General features: G+C 44.0%; 1 protein-coding gene across 11 annotated transcripts in view; it reads right to left on the reverse strand.

Moving 5' to 3' along the window:
- Window positions 1-1738: 1738 nt before the first annotated feature.
- The window catches only part of PROX1 (prospero homeobox 1), a 109552-nt gene continuing 85841 nt past the window's right edge, over window positions 1739-25449 (reverse strand). For 7 of the 11 annotated variants that reach the window (XM_053309605.1, XM_053309619.1, XM_053309658.1 and 4 more), the window contains one exon: window positions 6962-10662. In XM_053309605.1, coding sequence (XP_053165580.1) covers window positions 10474-10662 — 189 coding nt within the window. In that variant the 3' untranslated portion in view covers window positions 6962-10473. Of the gene's footprint in view, window positions 6852-6961; window positions 10663-19795; window positions 19960-25449 lie in introns of those variants that run through there. The other 4 variants (XM_053309669.1, XM_053309642.1, XR_008319462.1 and 1 more) reach the window with 3 other exon arrangements.

The following is a 25449-nucleotide window of genomic DNA, read 5'->3' on the forward strand; positions in this document are numbered from 1 at the left end:
GCAGTACTGAGCTCGATGGACCAAGGGTCGTTAAGAGGCAGCTTCAAATGTTCAATGCATTATAGCGGGCCAGTACAAGTTGTGACCCAAGCTGAATGTAATTTATCAGAAATGTATTGTCACCTGCCTGCCAGATGCTTCAGTCCACCCTCACTTACCCTGGGTGATGTGGTCCCAGGCAAGCCAAGCTGCAACAACGGCTAGTTTGTGGAGCCCCCGGTAGACAGCATTTGGCTTTAGGGGGTCATATGTGGTGTAGTGGTTAGAGTGTTGAACTAGGACTGGGGAGACCCGAGTTCAAATCCCCATTCAGCCATGATACTTGCTGGGTGACTCTGGGCCAGTTACTTCTCTTTCAAGCCTAGCCTACTTCACAGGGATGTTGTGAGGAGAAATTTAAGTATGTAGTACACCACTTTGGGCTCCTTGGAGGAAGAGCAGGATATAAAATGTAAATAATGCGTTACTATAATATGTTCCATGTATGGCTGCCTTTGAATGTCAGTTAACACAAAATTCGGCAGCTAGGTTGGTCTTGGGGGGTAACGTGGAGTGCCTTAAAACTGTTGCATTGGCTGCTGAAATGTTTCTAGGTGAAATAAAATGAGGTCATTCACACAATCAAAAAATGGTGTTCTACCCAGGTTTGGCAGCTGTGTGTGTGCTCCCAATCTTCGGTTGTGTGGAAGCAAGGTAAGAGGAAAACCTGGGTATCCACATAATCACTTCTACCCAGGTTTTCCTCCTGCCTTGCTTCCACACAACTGAAAATTGGGAGCACACACAGCTCCCAAACCTGGGTTAGTTTTTGATTGTGTGAATGACTGATGACCTCCAAGTGTTGGTTAATACCTTTAAATCCCTGAAAGGATTGGGCTTGGGTTACCTAGGAGGACGTCTGCTTCTGCATGATCCCCACTGAGGACATCTGGGGAGATGCACCTGCGGTTGCTGCCAGCTTGTCTGATGGCAACTCATGGTTGGGCCTTATCTGTACCTGTTGCTAAGCTTTAATATGTGCTCCCTGACAACATACGAGAGTTGAAATCTTAAGAAGATCTTGAAAATACATTTCTCCTGTCAGGCTTTTAGCTGATGTTTTATTTTTATTAATGGATTTAATTTGGTTAGATGAACTTGAAATTGTTTTTATCTTTTTGTGTAAACCATCCTGAGATACAATAGGACTCTAGGAAGCTGTCTTATACAGAGACAAACTATTGGTCCATCTAGTTCAGTATTGTCTACATTGACTGGTAGGAACTTCTACAAGGTTTCAGGTGGGGGCCTTTTCCAGCCCCACCTGGAGATGCCAGGGAGTGAACTCGGGGCCTTCTGCATGCAAAGCAGATGCTCTACCAATGAGCTACAGCCCCATCCCCTAAGATGGCATGCATGGGTCTCCCATCCAGGGACTGACCACACCAAGACCTGCTTAGCTTCAGCAAGGTGGCTATATCATGTGCCCTTAGACCATGCTCTGGGACCATAATAAATGATGAACATGATGATAATGAGGAGGAGGAAGAGGAGGGGTATATAAATGCACTAAATAAATAATAAAAATAAATAAACAAGTTGTGCAGGCCTGTGCAATAGCAAAAGATTTTTTTTAAAAAACCTATCTGACAGAAAAAGTGTATTGTGTGGAGACTTATAGAGATAAACTTTCCTGCAGTGGTTCAACTTTTCGTGTGCTAAAGGACAGGCCATTAGAAAGAAATGTAAACAAAGGCAATGAGCTTGTAATTTATATTTTATTTCGCACAAGCTTGCATATATACTGCACATACATTCAGTTTAGAGAAGATGGAAGGCACACAAGGCAATTGAACTACTGTATCCTTTAAGTGGTACAAAGCAAAAAGGGAAAGGTCTGGAGAGTATACAAAAGCTTAAAACACACAAAATAAGATTCCCTCCCTTCCCCGCACCCACCCCCAAACAATTTTTCCTGATTTTTCTTCAATTTAGTAGCTGCCAAGCTAGAATTGTAACTTTTTCAATCAATTGTCTACTGCACCTTTTTTCCCTCCATACAAACAGGGGAGTCTTCATGTTTTATCACATCATCAATTAATATTACAGTACATCCTTGGCAATACAAAATTGTACACCATCAAATAAATTAGGATAAATTAAACCAATAAATTATGCAAAGTCTTCAGAACAATAGACAAAAAAAATCCACAGTTGAAATTGCCTCTAGCTAAAAAATAAAATTAAAAAAAAAAAATCAAAATTGACTTTATTAATTCAGTTATTGTACTAACTTCAAATTAAAGGGTCTTTATTACAAAAAAGAGTTTAATAATGCTATTTACAACATATTGCTAAATAATATAAAGGCAGTGTTCTGTCACTTTTGTAACTATATACATATGAGAAGTCACTGGGAGAATATTAGTCAATGTTTTAACCTTTGACTCTTCCAGTTGAAGAAATGTGTTTCTCTGAATCTGAGTTCAGATTATATGGTGAGAATATTTCACATTAAAAGAATGTGGGGTTTCCTCACAAAAAACTAACTAATTAATTCAATTAATACCATAAGAAAGTCCAACCGGGATGATTTGTGGTAAAATGTAAGATTTGCTTGTATCTTCCTTGTATATTTTAGTAATTCTGGCTGGATAGAGAAAATAATTGCACCTCAGAGGACAAGGATGGCTGAAGTCACCACCTTTTTTACTTTGAAACCGAGCCGGTCCTAAGAAGACACAAAGGTTAAACACCAGTTTTCATCCCAGCTCAAAATATGAGCATTTTCAATGATTTACAACCAACAGTTCTACAGAAAACAAAATTGCATTTCCTTCAACAGAACATTTAAGTGCAATACAGTAACTGCTTACTCAGATAAACCAGTTACATTCTTTAAGGGGAGCTTTTTGAAAACAATGCTTATTAAAAAATTCCAAACACAGAAATAGATACCCAAAAGAAATCTTTCCACTAGAACACCAATAATTACTATATAATACACATGACAAATAGAGGAAGGTTTGTTTGTTTGTTTCAATTTTTGATTACTTCCCATGTACAATGCTCATTTTGGGGGGTTGCAAACCACTTCTCTTTATATATATTTATATTTATTTATGTATATATATATATTTTATTTATTTATTTATAACTTTTAGTTCTGCTGGTGAAAGTCCTATATTTAAAGCCACAAAATCTTCACTTTTATTTCTTAGATTAATATTAACCTGGGATGGGGTGGGGGGAACCCTTTGCCAATAAATTACTTTGTGCACATAGAAAAGAAAATCTGCAATCTTACAGAAATTGGATCATCCATGTCCTGGACATATGATGAAAGAAATCTGTCTTTTAAAAGTAGTGAGCTGCGTGTTTATTGTTTTGTTTTTTTAAAAGAATACTTTCAACTATCTATACAGTTACTGCAGCGTTTCTTATAAATTTAGCAGATGTTCTCAGAATGTAGCTATTAAAATCATATGCCTTTTATTCAAGAAGAGCTGTGAAGCAGAATATATACATTGCTTTATAAAAGTTCCCCTCAGCTATAGATGTTCACCCACATACCTGGTACAGTAACAATGATTCCGCAAACTTAAAACACTTTATATTAAATAATACTCAGAGGCACAAGGCAATCCTCAGAAATATATGGGTGAACACTTCCTTAAATAATTACTACATTCTAATATCTTTCACTTAAAAAAAAACCATTTAAATGTGAAGCGTTTCCATTACACAACCAGAGATACAGTAAGAATTAAATGTTTCATAGTTTCAAATAGAACATTCTTCTCACAAAACATAACAAATGTCTAAAATAGGTTCTTAATCTACATTGGAAAAAATGTAAGCTTTTCACTTCACACGCATATTGTGTGTGTATAAGTATATATACATATATATATATATTATAATGTGTATATGTGGGTATATATGTATGTATATGTATACACATATATATAATACGTCTGAAATATTGCTTCTATACTACTTTTCATTAGGCTAAGAAAACACAAGATCTGCACCACTGTTACAAAAAATTGGCTCCTACAAGAAATTTTCAAAATTGAAATGCTGCTCAAACGACAGAAAAAAATAATTTGCATTATCAAACTGTTCTAAAAATTCTCTTCTTCAAAAACTTATTCTCCTGCTTTTGTTTTGTTTTTTTAAATTTTCCTTAAAAAGACACAAAATATGCATAGCTATCAACATTATGTCAAACAGCTGAGAGAGGGGGGAAAAGTGGGGGATAACCTAGTGTTTATTGCAGCTGTAGTAATGGGTGAGGGAGTTCAAAGGGATGAAAATTGTCAGCCACAGAAGGCACAAGAACAATTGTACTTGTGGGGGCAGAGTGGGGAGGGAATAACTGGTAATTTGAAGGATTTCCCCCCCTAATCCTTCCGCTGGTGCATTTAAGGTGTAGGCACACACTATGACCTCAAGTTTCTATGCAGGGAAGGGAAAAAAATGAATTGTAGGAAATGAACATCAGCATTGTTTGAACTACTCTCCTGACGTAAACTTTTCTGTTCTACAATAAAAGCAGTGTTCTGCCTTTTGTGACCAAACCCTATGGACAGCTTTGCCGAGAAGTAAGTGCTTGGGAATGGGGAGGGGCATGGTTATTGACGCGTTTGCTCCAAGTCACACCAACAGCGGTGTTACAAGCTGACCTAGCAGTGTGGGCCAGGGCCGCTGTGCCGACAGCCTTCAACATCAGACGCAACACTTGCAGAGGTGCTGCTGTGCAGAATTTAGTAGCGAGAGAGAGTGAGTGAGTATACTTGGACTAGACGCTTATATCAATTGTACAGAGGGTTTTGTCCAATGGACCCTCTGAAAGAATTCTGAAAATTGTAGTTAGGTAAGGGTGCTGAGAATTCTTTCTCATTCACAGAGAACTCTCTCTTCACAGAACTGCAGTTCCCAGTAATGCTGTTTACAACTGTACTGTGCGTATCCTCTTCACATCTGGGCTCTGAGGACCAGCTCATCTTTGCCACATCCCCTGGTTAGCTTGGGCATGACATGGCCTGCTGTGTTAATGTCAAGCCTACATTCCTGATGTTTAACATTCACTTTTGACAATGAGATTGTAATGGAGCCCTGACAAGTAAAGTACATCTGAAGGATCAGGGCAAGAACACACTTTTAAAAAAAGGAATCTTATAGAGATCGGGAAAAAGATGAAACACATTTAAAAGATAGCAAAGTATGATGCTTTATATCGGGGTAGGCAACTTTGACTCTCCAGCTGCTGTTGAACTATAACTCCCAACATTCTCAGCCACAATGTAGTTCAAAAACAGCTGGAAAGCCAAGATTGCCTCCTTTATATATATATTTATCTTAATGTCATGGGAGGCACAAAGGCAATACGGCTGTCGGGGAGACATGATAGAGGCCTATAAAATCATGCATGGTGTGGAGAAAGTGAGTAAGAGACATTTTTCTCCCTCTCCCATAACACTAGAACCAAGGGTCATCCTATGAAACGGATTGCCACAAAATTTAGGGCCAACAAGCGGAAGTACTTTTTCACACAACACATAATCAACTTGTGGAATTCTCTGCCACAAGATGTGGTGACAGCCAACAACCTGGATGGCTTGAAGAAGGGTTTGGATAACTTCATGGAGGAGAGGACTATCAACGGCTACTAGTCTGAGGGCTGCAGGCCACCTCCAGCCTCAAAGGCAGGATGCCTCTGAATACAAGTTGCAGGGTGGTAACAGAAGGAGAGAGGGCATGCCCTCAACTCCTGCCTGTGGCTTCCAGTGGCATCTGGTGGGCCACTGTGTGAAACAGAATGCTGGACTAGATGGGCCTTGGGCCTGATCCAGCAGGGCCATTTTTATGGCTATATAATGCAATTACCAAGGGAAAAGAACTACTCAAATAATAAATTTTTATTCTTTTTTAAAGCTTGTAACAAAATTGGTTTGCCTGCTTTTTCTTACTTTTAGCATTTCTGTGTGTAATTCACTAGTGAAATATGTCTGCACTCTATGTATAAATACGTACATAAATGCCATAAGGTCTAGTGTTTACTTAATTGAGTTGATCACATTTCAGCGCTAAGGATACCAACAAGATACTATAATAGCGCTAATGATACTAACAATAAAAAGCAAAAACATAGGATTAGGAATAGTTTCTAGAAGTATGTCTACATATTGTGTGTGTGTGGGTGTCCAAGGTGAAACAATAGAACTTCTATGTGAGAGGTTGCCCCTGAAATGTATTTCGGTTTGGATATGGTTAACTGTGTACACAACCAAATGGGAAATTTTCATGTGTAAGCTCTTGTGATAACACATAGAGCAATGTCTCATGTCACATAGTAGCCATTTTATCAATGGCTTCTAGTCTGTTGGCTACAGGCCACCTCCAGCCTCAGAGGCAAGATGCCTCTGAACACCAGTTACAGGGGAGCAACAACAGGAGAGAGGGTATTCCCTCACTTCTTGCCTGTGGGATTCTCAGAGGCATCTGGTGGGCCACTGTGGGAAACAGGATGTTGGATTAGATAGGCCTTGGGCCTGATCCATCAGGGCTGTTCTTATGTATACACTCAAGAGCTCTCAGACAACTTTTCAAATTTCAACATACCAAATGAGCTTCAGCACAACTATGCCATATATTAGAACTGGAATGTTCTCCCTAACTGGAAGAAAATAAGCATGCATCCAGAGTTTTCAGCTCCTCTTAGCTGGAAATACCACCAGTATATGAGCGGTATCCAGACATTATTCCAAGCAGCAATGGTCATGAGGAACATCAGTGAAGAGGTATTTGCTTGTACAAGGATTTAGAGATATTAACATCCAGACTAACGCTGCACTTTCACAGTTGCACTAGTACAGGGGTCCTCAAACTGCGGCCCTCCAGATGTTGCTGAACTACAATTCCCATCATCCCAGCCACAATAAGTTGTAGTCGGGGTGATGGGAATTGTAGTTCAGCAACATCTGGAGGGCCGCAGTTTGAGGACCCCTGCACTTAGTACAACCCAGGTCTAGAATGCACGCTCCTAACTCACCGTGTCTGGTTAGCCCAACCTGTCTGCACAAGGACAGCATCAGTCTGGATGTCATCTCATGTCATTATTGTTGTAGCTCTGCTTCCTGCATCAGTCTGCCAGGGCACCCGGACCAATGCTAGTGCATTGAGACAGGAACAAGCATCCTGAACATGAGGATTGGGGGAGTGTCAGAGCATTGATAATCAGCAAAACCTGACCTCTGGAAATCCAACTGTAGTCTGCATGTTGCACACAAAACAAAAGAGTGGCATTTATTCAACTGCATGAATGCAAACATTATACTAAGTTCTTAAGAGGAAGTTAAATCATGCCAAATTTCCAGTGGCATGATTGGTTTCGATTGTAATACATAGTGAAATTGGTGGTCCTTCTCTTGTGCGACTGGTTGCATTGCCTACACTCCAGAGACACAACCAAGGTCTATGGAAAATAATGGCAGGGGCTACAATCCAGAAAGCGGTTAGCAAAAGAAAAGAAGGAAATTAAGCTTGTGTAAAGTTGGGCTTCTGTATGTAGTGTATGCTGCCGGGGGTGCATCTGGCTTGTTTTCTTGTGCAAAGGTCTTGCTGAAACTCATTTCTGCATGTGAAAAAGGATCTCTGGATCATGGCCTGCGGGCCTTAGGTTGTTTTTAAAAAATCAGCAGGTTTTTAAGGCTTTCCACAAACAATAACTGCTTTCATCCCTTTCTGTCTCTCAGTAGTATTTTTCTAAATGAAGTGTCATTGTAGTGACTAGGTCAGCATTTTTTTAAAAAGAGTCACATGGAGTAAACTTTCACTCTCCAAAGTCAAAATACGATTTTTAAAAAAAATCAAATTCAATAAGCGGGGAAAGTGAGGCTCCTAAAGAAAACACTTTGCTCAACTGTAAAACAGACACCTTGGCTAAGTAGGATCAAATCTGTATCAAACTGCCTGTGGGGAGCGGGGGAAGATATGAGTAATGAAAAATGCTAGCTCAGATAACAATAAATTCTTACTGCATCTGTACAAGAGACACCAGAGAAAACGACAAACACTTAGTGCCACAGCATATCAGAAAAACTCTACTGGACACTACACCTTTTCAAAAATGCCAAAAGGAAAGGAGACCCACTGAAGAAAGCACAAAAACTAGCAGCATGTTTTTAAGAATTAGGCTGATGATTATGTTAATTGACTTCAGCTGGATCCATACAACTCTTATTATTATTGTTATTATTATCTTACACTCTTAAAGTAAACTTTTTTTGGTCACCATGTGGAGAAGATCTGTCCTGGACTCCTTTGACATGCATTCCTATTTCAGTAAGTTTCAAAATCCGGACCAACTGGACGTGTAAAATACTCCATTATTGCTGAAAATGGCAACTGTGCCTTTAGCTCCTCCTTGCCAACATCTAGTAGAACCTACCATGTTTGGACAGATGTTCTGTGCTTACCTGCTCCACCTGCTGCCTGAGGGAAACCCAGGGCATCATCATGATGACGATACACAAGTATGGGCTACTAAACGTTATGGAGGGGTGGGGAATTATATGCACAGCTGCCATTTTCAGTGGCAGCAGCACATTTTAGCATTACATCTAGTTCATCCCTGAGACCAAATGAAATTGTATGTGGGCAATTCAGTCGTCAGGACACAAACTGATTCATGTGGCTCTTCACCAGAAGGTGACGGAAAAAGTTGTCCAGAGGTGAAATAACTGAAAAGCTCTGATGAACCCCAGTCTTCTGTATATTATGAACTGCACTCATATTTTGTTTGCTGCTAACTTTTGTTGTAGAAGAGAAGTTGTTTGATCAGTTCTGTTCATTGTTAATGCTTCACTTAGATTTGAGGAAATAATAAACACGGCTAGCTTCTGCTTTCCTAGCCAATAGAACAGCTACAAAGTTTATGCATGATTTATAGGCACAATCCAGAGTAAGTTAAGCATGCTCAAGTCCAAGTAAATTAGCAAACACAGTTAACCATGTAAGTCCCATTGGCTTCAGTCAATGAGACCTAGCTATGCCCATTTTCCTCTAGATGTGTGCCATGTATATGTTGTGCCTAGTTTAATTCTTAAATAATATTCCATTAAAATGCCTATTCAATTTCTAATAGACAGGAAGATTATTTGAAGTTTGAGATGACATGTTGCTTTTTATTTATTTTTTAATTTTTTTGCCTCAGTAATTTTGGAATAAAGCAAAGGGTATCTTACAATGCTTCTCAGGTAGAAATTAAAATCATTGCCTTTCCAGGTAAAAAGATCAACTATCAAATATATACACAGCCTAGGGGCTTAGGGAAAGGAAGAATACATTTTGAAAAAAATGCCACTTTGAACATTACCAAGACCTGACCATTCAGCGATAGTGTAAGGGCCCAATCCAGCCAAAGTTAAAGCACTAAGCAGATTAATCTCACGGACATACGTTCGGAAATAAATATCCCTGCATTCAGTGGAACTTACCTTCAAATATGAATGCAAAGAATTTCAGCTTTAAAGTCTCATTGTTTCAACAGAGGAGGTTTATCACATTTTTTTGCTCTCCCATTAAAATAATGGGGCTAAAATGCTCAGCTGTGGCTGGATCAGGCCATAATGTTTTCCTCTATGGAGAGTGAAATGCTACTGTTTTAATAAAACTGACCATATTATTCAAATTTAAGTCAGTGATAGCACTTTCCCCAAACTGACTGCGTGTAGACTGAAAGGTGGCAAACATTACTGGGAACCATTGCATTAAGGTATCCGGGCCGGGATGTTACATTTTTGCATCAGCATACAGGACATTGGAAACCAGGGGAAATGATTCAGAGCATAGCTGGTTCTTGTAAGAGGAAAGCTTGAAGACTTGAGTGGATACCATTTGATGTCCTTTGAGTAAAAAAGGGGTGTTTATGTCTAAGCTAGGACATAAAAATCTACATCCTGCCTTAAACAGTCAGGCTAAAATTTAGAAAGCTAGAAGCTTGTGAAATGCCTCTGTAGAGTTGAGAGCTTAGAGTTGAGACAAAGAGACATCATTGGCTATAGGACTGTGCTGTGACATTTGTCTTCCAAAAAATGCCAGTCTGCAGTGAGTAATAACTCTGGCAAAAGGTTAAAAAAAAAAAAGTAATGCCCTAAACTTCCCCAAACAGGCTTGTACCCACTTTAAAGCATCATTGTCCCGGGTGGGGGTGGGGGTGAAGCAGTTTCCCCCACTCTAAATGTTAAAAGTAAAACAAAGGCTGGAGTTAAAATACTTATCCATTTGTTACTGACCTCAGTAAAAAAAATCACAAGGGATTCTGATCTGATTTCATTCATATATGTATATATATATGCATACATACATATATATACACACACAAATATATATATATATGAAATTAATATAGACACACACGCACACAACTTGGGTGTCAAAAGGGGATCTGCTACTGTTTTATACATTCATAAATAGTGGTTGAAATCTCTATTCATGGAGGAGCTCTTGGAGGCAGTTTGGGGATTTGAAAATCTCAGGAACTTCACTGTCCAGTTTACAGATGACCTTGTATATGGCCTTCTTCCAGGAAGGATCAACATCTTTGCCTGCGATAATGGCATTGAAAAACTCTCGTAATGTGATCTGAGCCACTTCCAGGAATCTCTCTGGAACCTGCTGATACAAGGAGACAATGGCATTAATAAAAGTTTTCAGTTTCAAGTCTCTGGGTCTTCAAAGGAAACTGAGCTAAGTTCTTGCCTTCAAAAGGGAGCTTACATAGCACCTGCATTTTCTAAATGCGGCAGACCTCGATTCTCTTAGGCAAGGCTGTTATATATAGTACAATAGCAATAACTTTTAAAACATGTGTTAGCGAGCTTTGTAAAGTTGAACCACAGAATGTAGGTATTAAAATATGAACATCTGGGTTTAGAGGGGGCTGGATTTATAAGATATAATTAGCAGAGGAAGGGAATGGAAAAAAAGCAGTGGCGATTGCTTCGAAGGTCTGCAGGGTATTTTGCCCACATATCTCTATGTGGGTTCACTCTTTCTCTGTGAATCTTCATGTGAGAATTTATTGCGTGCTGGAAACAATATCGCCTCTTAATTTCTGTGCTCAGCCTTGGTCCCAGCCAGTGCTGAAAGGCAACAAAGCCATAGGGTATCCATGAATGGATGTTTGCGGTTTTACAAATGAGCACCTAATAAGCCATCCTCTGACGGTCTGGTTCAGTGGCTGCTTTGTGGGTGGGTGCCCATCACATTGCCTTGTACTCAACCATTATGTTCCCTCTCCAGCCCAAATATCCCAATAAAAACTGTACTTCTGGAACAGAGGACTCAGCACATGCTGTGACCACAGACCCAAGTTCTATTGGACCCATTAGACTTCCCAACGGCAATCCAATTCGTTTGGTGTATTGAACATCACTGCACACGGGCATGCTGCTTTCAGCATCGTCTCGAATTTATATGACTGGGGGAAAGTGTCCTTTTCATGCAGACACTCTATCCTAACTGGCTCCTCCCCACTGTCTTCATGTTTAAAATGGGATTCAGTACATGCAGCTTCACCATCTATGTGAACAGCCACTCAGAAGGCAACTGGAGCAACTCACAACTTATGTTCAATGCACATATAGTCTGTGTGCAGTGTGAGCATGAACATATCTGTACACACATATAATTATTCACACGTTGTGTTCAACACACATACAGTAGTACATTTCCTAGCTCTGCCATGCATCTGCAGGACCTGGGCTCAGGTTCATTTTTTTTAAATGAACACATGTACAGTCAATCACAGAAGAACATGTACATGTGTGCAGCATAGTGTCTGAAAAGGGCAGAGATCTAAAAATCAGCTATTAAGTCACTGACTTCTATTTCAAGCCTCCAATAGCAGCATCTTTCTTGGAGTTACTCAGTACAGGTCCTAGCCAGGCCTGAGATGAAATGCTCCCCCCCCCTTTTTTTTTGACCCATTTGCAGGTACTGAAAGGGTAAAGGTACATTTTTGGGGGGAATAGGTTGAAAAATTGTGGGGAAGGTATAAAACTTAGCAGCGGTAGAAGAGTAGTGGTGGCCTTTAAATAAAAAAACAAAAAACCAGAATCTCGTCCTTAATGATGTTGCTACATGATGTTGAATTGTGGGGAGGAAACAGCAACTGTCAGCTAGCTACCAGCCGGGAGAAAAGCCACTGTGCAGGGGCATAATATAATTGAATAAGGGGGGAACAAATGTCCCTGGGCTCCTGAGGGAGGCCTCCACACCGCCAGCTGGGTTACAGCTTACTCACTCCTCACTGTTGATGTTGTATGAATTGCACTGGGTATATTGGTTGAAATTGTTTCTGATCCAGGGGAACATGTATGCATCCAAGCATGTGTATGTTTTAAAGTGGGAACATACACATGTGTGGTAAGTGTGTGATATTATTTCATAGGAGCACGAAAAATGGCATGCCGAGAACGTTGCGTGTTTTACCATATCCTTAAAGTTCTTCTGCAGCAAAGACATAAAGCAGGGGGAGAAAGAAGAAGGTAGAGGCCCCAGGGGCCCATTTTCGTTTGTCCTAGGGCTCGTTCCAGCCTTGATATGCCCTGTGACTGCTGTTCCTATGTGCAGTGTTGAAATAAGATAAGCCAGTTGACTGGTCTCGGCCTTCCTTTCAGCCATGACCTACAGAAAATGTTGAGCCAAAGGGTCTCGGGTGAGAACTTCTGACTCAACTCTAATCCTGGTTGTGAGAATGGGTTCAGTGAGTTTTATGGCTCTCTGAATGTGGGTTTCCCCAGTCCTAATCCAAGTGTGGATGGAGGGCAAGAGAGTGGGGAGAGTGACCATGGCTTGGTGGTAGAGCACATGTTTTGCAGGAAGAAAACTCCAGATCAACACTTGGCAACTTTAGTTAAGAAGATCAGTTAAGTCGATGCTGGGAAATAGCTGTGCCTAAGACTCTGGAGGAGCCACCTAATGGCACAGCGGGGAAATGACTTGCCTAGGGAGCAAGAGGTTGCCGGTTCAAATCCCCGCTGGTATTTTTCCCAGAATATGGGAATATGGGAAACATCTATATTGGGCAGCAGTGATATAGGAAGGTGCTGAAAAAACATCATCTCACACTGCACAGGAGGAGGCAATGGGAAACCCCTCCTGTACTCTACCAAAGAAATCCACATGGCTTTGGTCACCAGGAGTTGACACCGACTCGAGGGCTCAACGTTACTTTAAGACTCTGGAGAGCGTCTGCCAGCTGGAGTGGGCAGTAATCGGCCAGAAGGACTAGTGACCTGACTCAGTATAAGGAGACTTCATATGTTCAAGGTGTGTGAGAGTAGGTTTATGTATGCTCCGACTGTCCTTATTTACCAGGAACAGTCTATATACTGGAACCTGTTCCTGGTAAACCACTGTCCTGGTTCTCACCTCTTGAGGATGCTCTGTTCAGTTATGCAATTGCCATTCTTCAAGATTCAGATCCCTCCCCAGAGTCTCTAGAAATAAGTATCGGGGTGGATGCATTGTGTCTCTAGTGTACCCGCATGTAAGCGGGTGCACAGCACTAAGGCACTCTGCAGTGGGTGGAAGCCAGTCTTCAGCGAGGCGTAATTGTGGGTAGGGGAGTTGGACTATAATCCTTGGTATGAGCACTAGCTGTAACAAGTATATCTCTGTGGCTGTTCTCATGAGCAGCCAAGACTGGGCTGGGCTGCCTGTGAGAACTGCCAGGATCTGCATGGATCCCAGTGGTGCTGTGGTGCTAAACCCAGTGCTAAAGCCCGACTCTTAGCCAAGGTTAAGAGTGCAAATGTGACTGTAACCCGGCTCCCGGGATCGTGTGTCAGTGAGAGCTGCTTGCACAGAGATCGCTGCCTAGAGCTCCTGCCCCCGGGGGAATCTCTCAGTGTACTGCACTCGGTGCACTCTGGGATTCTCGGAGGCCAGGGCAACGGGTCATGGCCTCTGTTTGCCCATGCTGCCGGGAGCAGTGCAGATAGTCCTCTGCACAGCTGCCGGCAGCACTGGTCATGTGGATGCACAGCTTGCAGGTGCTCAGAGCGGTCGTCTGGGGGGAAGGTAAGTTGAATCTGGCCTTCTCCCCCGACTGCACCGTCGTGTGAATACCCCCTCTATTTCCATCTGCAAAACGTTGGAGAGTACAAGACGGATGTATCTGCTTTGGTAATCTGGAATCATACACTTGGCATGCAATTTATTACCGGCTTCCCATTTGTAGCATGCTTGTCTATAAGTTCTTAGCCATGGCTGGGTTGACATGGCCCACATCAGTCAATATCAGAGAGGCAACGTGGCCTACTGAAAATGGACCCCGAGCCCTCTCCTAGAGCCTAGTCCCAGAAACGGTCTCTCATTTATTTATTTATTTTATAAATTTATGTTTATATTTATATCCCACTTTTCCTTTGAGGAGCCCAGAGATCTACATCGCTATGTTTAGCCTCACAACAACCCTGTGAAATAGGTTAGGCTGAGAGATAAGTGACTGGCCACGGTGGGGCTAGGGAAAAATCTGGAGCCTATCTGCCTTCTCCCAGATGACCATTTGCCCATCAGGGCTCCACTGCCCGTGTGCTTACTTGAGCGGCACAGCAGTGAGCCTAGCAGTGATGTGGGGGGCGGGGGGACAAGCCAGAGCTGCCAGGCAACCCACAATGCACCAAGTGAGCAGTACACTGCATTGGGGAAGCTCCATGATGCTGCCTGGCCGTTCATCCCCCCTGGATCTATAATTAAGATGGCTGCTGGCAGTCTGGGAGCAACTGGAATATAGGAACATAGGAAGCTGCCATATACTGAGTCAGACCATTTGTCTATCTAGCTCAGTATTGGCTTCACAAACTGGCAGCGGCTTCTCCAAGGCTGCAGGCAGGAATCTCTCTCAGCCCTATCTTGGAGAAGCCAGGGTGGGAACTTGAAACCTTCTGCTCCTCCCAGAGTGGCTCCATCCTCTGAGGAGAATATCTTACAGTGATCATACTTCTAGTCTCCCTTTCATATGCAATTGGGGCAGACCCTGCTTAGCTAAGGGGACAAGTCATGCTTGTTACCACAAGGCCAGCTCTCCTCAGATCTCCTGCCAGCAGCAAGGATCCCCAGACAGCAGAGAGTGAGGTAGGAGGGGCGTACTTATCCTCCTACCTCACTTTAAACCTGGATAGCCAATCAGGGCTACCCGGGGGAGGACCAGCAGGATCAGAACGATCCCGGAGCCCCAGATGACCAGCCCGACCTGGGCTAGCCCTGTCCTACCCAGGTAGGGCTGGTTGTGAGAATGGGTTCAGTGAGTTCTATGACTATCTGAATGTGGGTTTCCCCAGTCCTGGTCTAACACTCTAATCACTATACCAAATGCTGGCTCTCACTTGTGTGCCGGCATCACGTGACTCTAATGAAGTACCACAGAAGACTCATTCCACTAACTTTCTATACTGCTTCAGTTCTAATCAACCTCCTACCTTTTCTCCGAACTGCTCTGAAAGAATCCTGCCTGCCTTCTTCCCACCTCAGATAGAAGGCCTGAAAGCCGTCATCCTTCTCCTCCCTTTCTCACCCATTGCAGCAGATGACACACTAGTGATCTACACGCCAGCTTTTGCCATGAGGCAGACATGCGATCAGCTGCTGCTGAAGTCAGTGGGAGTTGCTTGCATGCACTAGAGGGTGGAATTTGGACCCAAACACTGCCCTTTGCAAAAGGAATATTGACTCATATGGCTGAACCTTCTTAGTCAAAAGGAGTGACAGGCAAAGAAAGTGGCGGCTGTCAACATTACAGGCTTGAAATCATCATTTCCCTCTTACTAAGAAAAATATTCCAACCACCTCTGTGTTTAAGGTTTGAGTCGTAAGGCACGGAGTGCTCTGCCTAACTCTGTATGATATTCCTATTTGAAAGGGCTGCAATCAGGATGGGTGCCTTCAAGCTGAAAGCACTTGCCGTTGCCCAAATGATGCCTGGTGATACAGATTCTGTGGGGTTGGAAGTTGGGGTGGGTGAGAGATATTAGAGAAATGTTATGGAAAGAGAACAAATATTTGATATATTCAATCAAATATTTCTCTGGAGGTTTGGTTATTCAAAAACAACAGACATTTTTGCCTGCAAAGTTGTGCCACAGATTTTTAAAAGGCACAAATAAGCCCCAAAGGCTGCCAGCATGGGATTAAAAAATAGTGTCACGGAGGTTTAGGAACATAGGAAGCTGCCATATACTGAGTCAGACCATTGGTCCATCTGGCTCAGTATTGTCTACACAAACCGGCAGCGGCTTCTCCAAGGTTGCAGGCAGGATTCTTTCTCAGCCGTATCTTGGAGATGCCAGGGAGGGAACTTGGAACCTTCTGCATACAAACATGCAGGTGCTCTTCCCAGAGCAGCCCCATCCCCTAAGGGGAACATCTTATAGTGCTCACACATGTAGTCTCCCTTTCAAATGCAAACCAGGGCAGGCACTGCTTGGCAAAAGGTGACAAGTGTGTGTGTGTGTGTGTGTGTGTGTGTGTGTGTTAGAAAGCAAAGATACTTCCTATGGCATACGGAACTGCCTTATATTGTACCATGAAGTTGTGGGTGGCAACATACGCAATAAGGGTTGGAAAGGCGAACTCAAGAGTTCATTTCTCCAAGGCTATTACAAATGGAATACAAACTCCAGTAAGTATTAGAACCAGTTCTGGTGCTCACCCAGCACCGTCCATTCTTCTTAATCATCACTGCCACCCTTTCCCCCTTTTCTACTCATCTGGTGGCAACTGTGGCAACAAGGACATGGGAAATATAGTTCCTATGGTTCCCAACATCACTACTGAGCCATTAGGAACCATGGGAACGATATCTATCCCACAGCTCCTATATCCAAAACTTTGCTGCAACAATGTATATGGGCTTGCTGGAGGCCCTAACCATTGTAATGGAGGCCCTACACTTTCTCATTGTAGCTGCTGCCACCACCGGGTACATTCTGGAGAAAGGGAAGAGGGCAATAGGAAGAAACATGTGGTGTTTGCATGTGGGGGTGGTGGAGGAGAAATTTCCAGGCCCCTGTTGTGCCTGGGCAACATCACTATGTCATCACTACACTTCAGAATGGGCTTGGAAATAAAATCCGAACAATTGGATGTTGTGATCCAAATGCATTCTCCTAAGAAAATGAAAGAAGGAGAAAAATCAGCCAGACCAAACTGTGAGGAATGCTTGATTTCTAAATATCATTCAAAAACTTTAAAAGATTTTTTAATTCAAGCCTATTCTGAATCAAGTCAGAAGGAGCTTGCCCACCACTAAGGGCAAGTCTGATCTCACTACCCTTTTAGAATCCTCAAATAATTCTAAAGGTCCTTGGCATTCATTTCCAGGTTAGGCTGAAAAAGATCCCTGCCTGAATCTCTGGAGAAGCTGCTGCCAGTCAGTGTAGACAATCCTGAGCTAGATGCATCTATGGGTCTGACTAAGGATTAGGCAACTTCCTTTGTTCAGGAGGTCAACAAGCCTGTCAAACATTTTAGACTTTGATCTTGAGATTTTTGAAAAGTTCCAGATTGTGCTTTTGAAATCTGACTTCAGGGGCCTTGTTTTAAAATGTAACTTTTAACTCTTACTGGTGAGTCTTAAGTCAATAATGTCAAGTATCAACTTGCTAAATTCAATGCTTCTATAATTCCCCCCATCCTGCAAATTTCCTAAAATTTCCATAATTTAGAATGCTGCAAAAATGAATTAACAGAACATAGATTCATTTGGGCAAGAAAATTCAAACTAGGATAAATTGCTCAAAGTACATTAAAAAAACCAAAACCCAACTATAATGAGCCCTTTCACATGAGCATTTAGGGGTGAATGGGGTGGGAGGTGGGAAGAGCTCCTACCTTGGTCCTGACAGAGAAGCAGAGCCCTGTTTGGCTTTGCAAGCCTAGCACGAACACAATCTGGGCAGCTGTGAGCTTAAAACACAAAAAGTCCTCTGAGCATCAGGAGAACCTTCCGGGCATGCACCATGTTGCCAGGAGAAGGGAAAACCTCATGATGTCAGCAGCCACCTTCTGATTGGCTACGAGGGGGCAGGAGGCAGCCCCAGCCCTACGCAAGCCATTTTGAGGAACAGGCCATAGAGAGTGCAGTGCAGAGAAGCAGGGGTGTGCACGGACCAATTTTACAGGTTCGGTTCAAATTTGAACCAAATTCAACCACTGGTACATGAACCGGTTTGGTTGAACCGACCGGCCAGTCCGGTCCATTCAATCGAGGTTCAAGCCAGTTCGATGGTTCGGGTGGCTATGCTTGTAAAGAGGAATCTGGTGAGAATTCCCCTTTTCAAGTAAAGGGGAATCCTTGCTTTAATAAGGCTTCCAAAGGGCAGCCGCGGGGGGTGGGGGGATGATGAGAGGGCACCTTTAAAAGTAGAGGGAAGATGCTTACCGACCCGGCGCTCCCCCAGCAGCGCATCTGGGCAGCGTGATTCTGAAACTATCCTGGCCAGGTCAGTTTTGGAACCACACTGTGCAGCACGGGCAGACTGCTGGGGGAAGCATTGGACCGGTAAGCACCTTCCATCTACTTTTAAAGCTGCCTTATTCCTGTTTAACTTTTTAACCAGGACCCTCATGGCTGTGTGAACTCAGCCTAACTAGAAAACAAGGCCTAGAATAATACTGCTTTGTAGGGTGACTCCCACAGATCGGAAAATCCCTCTTTGCCATCTTATATGTGTGCCTGACAAAACTCAGGTTTTCCATCATTCATCTATCTGAGCATGAATTGACCTAGATGGACAGAAGACTACTGGGAGGTACGAAAGCCATCTTCAAATATCTGAAGGTGGCTACCAAATCTTCCTGTAGTCTTCTCTACTCCAGGCTAAGCAGCACACCTAGCTCCGTTCCTTGGTTTCCAGATCTTTATCATCTTTTTTGTTTTTGTCCTTGCCCTTTTCTGAAGTGGTTCCAGTTTATCAAAGTCCTGCTTAAAATGTGGCAAGCCATTATCTACAGTGGCTGTACTGCTGTGCAACTTGGCACCTTTTTTATATTGGGCTCTTGTGCCGCTGTGTAAACGTGACATTGCAACACACATGGAACGTTGTGCAGTATGTCAGCCACTATGTTTCCAACACATTTGAGCCATTCCTATCCAGGTCTATTTTTACTGTCCATCCCAGCTTGCTTCCTCATGCCAGGGGGCATTGTTTATTCCTTTGTGTTGCATATTATCCTAATAGCCAGGGCTTAGGTTGAGCCAGGGCTCTCCAGGGCTTAGCCTTAGGGCCTTTTTTCCATACCATGGAACCTTCCTGAATTAGATGAAGATTTGAGAGCCTCTGAGCATCTGCAGAAGGCCTTTCCCTCCCTACTGACGAATGGCAAACAGTTCCTTCACATACATCTAGCACCACAGGGAAGGAGTTTCTAGGTCAGCTGATGCCTTCTCATGTTCATTAATTTACAATTATGATTTTTAGCCCACTCTTTCTCCAAGCAGCTCAGGGCAGCACACCTCCGCCACACAACAAGCCTGTGAGGCATGTTGGGCCAAGAGAGAGTGGCTGACATCCTAATACTGTGGTTGCACAATGAACAAAAGTTTTTGCTAGTACAAGATCACATTGCTATGCTAAATCACAGGGATTTTTGGAATTCTGCTCTTGCAGAAAAGTTCACTGCAAAACAGAGGAGGCATGCAACAGGTCCGCACACTTTGGTGTGCAAACATAAACACATTTGCTGAAATGCAAACTCCAGGCTTAGTTCCACTACCTAGCACAACAGCCTTGTGCAAACATAACAGGATTGCCCAAGCACAGCATTAGTCAGGATGCAAGACATTAAGGCTAAGCACACATGCATCCCTACCCAGGTTAGAGAAGACCTACCTGGGTAGGGCTGTTTGTCTGCACCTCATCACACTGTGTCATCTCGTCACTCACCACACAGTGTCTTTTGTGATTTCTGGAGGGAAGGAAAATGAGTTCTGGCCTCCGGCAATCCATGCTGCACAGAGCAGTGTGGATCATGTGAATGTGTGGCGGTGTGCTGAAGATTGAACTATGGATCATCTGAGGGAAGGTAGGTGAAACCCTGCCTTCCTCACTGCCCGGTCATGATACCCTAGTGACTACATTGAGGAGCCTCAAGCTGCGTTCATACAATCACAAAGAATCTGGTTTAAAAGTTAATCAGGATTAGTGAGCCCAGAGGAGCTGACTGTATGAACCCAGAATTTCGGGGAAATCCTGTTTATTTATCCTGGTTAAATACTGGTTAAGCAATTTAACCAGGATTGCCCTGAAATTCTGGGTTCTTACAATCAGCTCCACAGGACTCACTAATCCTGATTAGCTTTTTAACCAGGATCCTTGTGATTGTGTGAATGCAGCCTCAGAGAATGTGTGGGCTGAATTGGGAGTTGAGCCCAGACCACTCTCTAGTCCATATCCAATACTTTTATCCATGACACTATACTCTCAAGAAATTAAGCCCTCCTCACAGCTCAGTCTGACTCCCCCACTTTCACAAAGAGCATAATATTTTCTTAACACATTATGAGGCAAAAGCATCTAATTGCATAAATGGATGAGTGGTTGGATAGTTAGATTTTTTTTCCAGTGGGCAATTAACCAGTCAGCTGTATTATTTGTGTGTCTGGGGGTAGCTTTTTCCCTGACCCTAAGTGATGATGACCTACTCAGTACATCTTTACACCTAACTGACTGAACATCTCTCCAGCAGAAACATCTGCAGAAACAATGCCTCAGTGACAAATAAGACCTCTATCCAGATTTCTTTTTATAGACTCCACAACAATCCCTACTATGAACGCAGAACATTTTCCTAGCATCAGGTGGCTGCAGTCAATCAAATAATAATACTTCACATATGCCAGAAGGAAAGACAATGCCGAGAGGGAAAACTAGGTAGTGGACTTCAGACTTCACTTTCAGCACACACAATTGTCTCGGAAAGGAACAAGGCGTTCCATAGAATGAGAATAGCCTGGTGGCAAATGGCTGCCTCTGTGGAAACAGCAGAGGGATCAGCAGCATCTTTGAAATTACTGGTAAATTTGAAATGAAATGAAACTACTGACTATTTGGGAGGATTTTGAAAAGCAGAAAAAGGCTAATATATACAGTAGCCACTAGTAATATGATGCGCGATCCTCTATGCTCTGTAGAATTTGTAAGTTCAGTCCTTGCTTATTACCCACAGGGTGGCTTCACACATAATAGTGTCAAGTAAGTAGGAGGGAATTGCTGGTTCCCAGTGGGCATGTACTACTGGTGTGAGCAGGTACTTCCACCCCTTTCTGTAGCATCCACATCCAGAAAGTTTGGATTACCAATGTTGAGTCCCCCTCCACCACCTGACATTTGTATCCTAAACTTGAAGTTGGGTGTCAGGTGCTCAACACTGACAACCTGAAATGCCAGGTGCCCAACACTGATAACCTGAAATGTCTGGGTTCAATTAACACAGAAAGGGGAGGTAGTACCAGTTCTTGCTGGGAATCAGTCCACGTTTACCAGGAACCAACGATTCCCTCCTACTTACTTACCGCTATTACCTATGAAGCCATTCATACACTCCCAAATCAACCGAGATCCTCTTCCTGCCATGAGGGCATATCTGAGATTGGATGAAAAAACCCCATCAAGTAGCCCCCAAAGCGTCTGCATTCATACAGACTACACAGTAGCATGACTTAACAACAGCTCTGAATGCTACGTGTGAATGCAGAGTATTGATCAAATGCATGAATGGTTTCAATGAAAATGTGAACAAACCATGGAAACTGTATTGACAGAGATCTTTTTGTCCAAAGATCCAAAATATTGAGAGAGATCTTTTTGTGGAAGCAGCTTCCCATATGCATAACTGTGTGGATACACATCTGGAAGAGCTGGTATAGCAGCAGAGAGACTGAGTAACCAATTAGGAACATAAGAAGCTGCCATATACTGAGTCAGACCATTGGTCCATCTAGCTCAGTATTGCCTACACAGACTGGCAGTGGTGGCTTCTCCAAGGTTGCAGGCAGGAGTCTCTCTCAGTCCTATCTTGGAGATGCCAGGGAGGTAACTTGGAAACTTCTGCTCTTCCCAGAGGGGTTCTATCTCCTAAGGGGAATATCTTACAGTGCTCACGCATATGGTCTCCCATTCATATGCAACCAGGCCGGTCCCTGCTTAGCAAAGGAGACAAGTCATGCTTGCTACCACAAGACCAAAGGTCCCTGGTTCAAATCCTGTCTGTGCCACCTTACTAAGTGGGCAGCCTCTCAGTCTCACCTACAAATTGCGGATTATAATGCTGGCCTATCTTATAGGGTTACTCTAAGGGGCTATTCCCACGATCAGCCAAAATCGGGCTAGGGGAGCCTAGCCCGATTTTGGCTGATCGTGGGAGCCACCAGGCTCGCAAGCGAGCCCAGTGGCTCCCAGGCGGTTAACCCGCTTAAATACCCCTCCCTGAGACTGGGTTTGCGGAGCGAGCGCTCCGCAAAACCCCGTTTTTTAATTGTGAGTAGCCACGGTGTGGCGAAAAGCCGCCTCCCGGCTCTGGGGGTCTCGCCAGCATGCCTTGCGCACTTGCTCAGGGCATGCTGGAGCTTCCGGGGGCCAATCAGCCCCCGCTCCCCCCAGCCCCCACCGGCTCCGTCACATAGCCGGCAATCGTGTGGGCGGCTGATCTGGCCGCCCAGGGCTCCCTCTCTGATCGTGAGCGGGGAGAGCGGGCTCAGCTCACCAAACCGGGTCTCACCAATTGTGAGACCCGGCTCTAAGGGTTTCAACAAGATAACTCATCTGACATGAATTCCCTGTACACATCAGAGTGCAAATGCAGCATAATTGCTGAGTATATTATATACGAATCCAACTCTAATGGTTATCTGAAGGAGATGTCCTTGGATGTGACGGGGATCCACCTTCTCCTGTTAGGTCACCACGTTTGACCAGCTGCCTGCAGCTTGATAAAACCATTGGCTTTAAAACACCCATGTGTGACTCCACCCTTCCCTGTATATGAACCAAGAACTCCCAGGCCATACAGTCCAATTGCCTGCCACAAGGTAGGACCGTCCTTCCATCAGCTCCTCCTCCTTGTGCTAGGCAGAAGCATGGCCAGAAAGGTGCAGCCTAAGCAAACACATGGACTCTGAACCTGGGGTAAAGGGCGCGCTCGCACCGAGCTAAAAGCCCGGGTCAAAAACTCAGGCATGGCGGGGAGGCAGCACCAGGACTGGTCTCGATCCCGGCACATCACATGGACAGCCAAACCCAGGCAGGGCTGCCCAAGCCTTGGTTTGGCTGCTTGTGTGAAGAGCCTCAATGTCTTTTGTAAAGAGCAGTAGAGTAAACTGGAATGAGACTTCTTTTAGCGTGCAGCCTGTTCTTGACAATACTTCTTTATTCTCTAAAGGAGCTCAGGGAAGTTTGTGTGTTTTGTTCCACACACATTTTATCCTCACAACAACCCTGTGAGGCCAGCGTGGTGTAGTGGTTAGAGTGATGGACTAGGACCGGGGAGACCCGGGTTCAAATCCCCATTCAGCCAGGATACTAGCTGGGTGACTCTGGGCCAGTCACTTCTCTCTCAGCCTAACCTACTTCACAGGGTTGTTGTGAAAAGAGAAACTCAAGTATGTAGTACACCGCTCTGGACTCCTTGGAGGAAGAGCCGGATATAAATGTAATAATAATGTAATAATAATAATAATAGATTAAACTGAGCAGTACTGATGGGCTTAAGGTCACCCAGTAAGCCTCGCGACTGAGCAAAGACTTGAACCTGGGCCTCCACTCTAAACCACTGTACAACACTGGCTCTCAACACAAAGGTATCCACAAACTACCAATGCACCATGCCTGCTTCAACACCCTTTTGGAAGGTTTTCCAGGATGTGTTGAGTCACCCTCTGAACATTTTAACAGAGCCTTCACAAGGCCACTTTATTGCATTAAAAATCTTGGAAAATTATCAGCTTGACATCTCAGCAAACTAGCTGTGTGAATCAGTCATAAACTACCTACCTACCTATTTATTTTCTCATTCCTAAAATTTTACTTTGCAGATCAAGCTGCACCCAAAACCTCACAGGATCCATCGGAGATTTTCCCCCCAAACACTTGTTAAATTACATTTTTCTGGGGAGCACAAAATAGTTTCCTTTAGATGCACTACAATTCAAAAAAAAAAAAATCTATTCTCACGACTGGGCAGGCAGCGGGGGCGGAGGGAAGGGATGGACCTACCTCCCCCCCATGCCGCAATGATCCCCAACGTCCTCTTCGGCACACTGCCACACACCCACACAGAGCAATGCGCATCTCTGGAGGCCGAGACTTGTCCCAGCCTCCAGGAATCCCACAATGTACCACATGATGAGCGTGGTACATGGGGGGATTCCCCTGGGGGTCAGGTGCTCTAGGTGATCCTATACCTCGGTGTAAGAGTGCACCCATGTCCTTTAACCCACATAAAAACCCAGGCTTGCACCAGGATCGGGTGACTCTGGGCCAGCACCAGGATCGGCCTCAATCCTAGTGCAGCACTTGGGGCTTCCCTCACCTGGTAGGGCTGCTCGTGTGCATAGCCTAATTGTGTGTAGGGTACACTGCTAAATTTATGGACTAAAGCAGAATTATTGTTCAACTCACTGAGGGACAGGAGTGGGAAAAAGATACCTTTATAGACGATGAGGTTTGGAACAAAGAGCATTTGCTTATATGCAGTTCCACCGTTAGCAGACTCAATGTGGGCATCCCACAATGAATTCAGAAAGCAAGGCATGTAAGTTATTGATTTCCCTGTAATCAGGACATTTAAGCCCCTATTGGCCAAATCCGTGTAGCCCTATCCACACACTGAGGCTCTCCCCGCAGACGATCAGGTGGCTAGCGCTGGGCAGGGGGCCGGGCCGGCCGCCCACACAATTACCAGCTCCGTCAAATCGCGTGGGAGCCGATCTGGTTGGGGCGGCAGGGATTTGAGGCCTCCTGGCCCCTGGAAGTCCCAGAATGCCCTTGCACAAATGGAGGGGAGCCCTCCGATGCTGGGAGGCTTGTTGTTGCCTGCCTGTCGGGAGTCTCCTCGGGAGTCACGGTGGTGCGGAGTCGTGCTGACACACAGTCAGGTAAACGGGGTTAGCGGAGTGCGTGCGCCGCTAGCCTCGTCTCAGGGGAGGCAATCACGTGAGCTTGCTGCCGGGCTCCCGCTGCACAGCACATGACCCGCACGGGCTGGGCTCCCTTTGCCTGGTTTTTGCGGGTCGTGAGACTAGCCTCATTACGTTCTCTGTAGCACAGTCGCACACTCCCTATCTGCACCCTCAGACCCACCCTTCATTTGGTGGGCCCTGTACCAAAGCTCACTTTTACAGTGAACGTTCATACAATTATGTACCACCATTCACACAGAAACAGCTACACATGTACAAAC

The sequence above is a fragment of the Hemicordylus capensis genome, chromosome 1, assembly GCF_027244095.1.
Source record: "Hemicordylus capensis ecotype Gifberg chromosome 1, rHemCap1.1.pri, whole genome shotgun sequence".
Lineage (NCBI taxonomy): Eukaryota > Metazoa > Chordata > Lepidosauria > Squamata > Cordylidae > Hemicordylus > Hemicordylus capensis.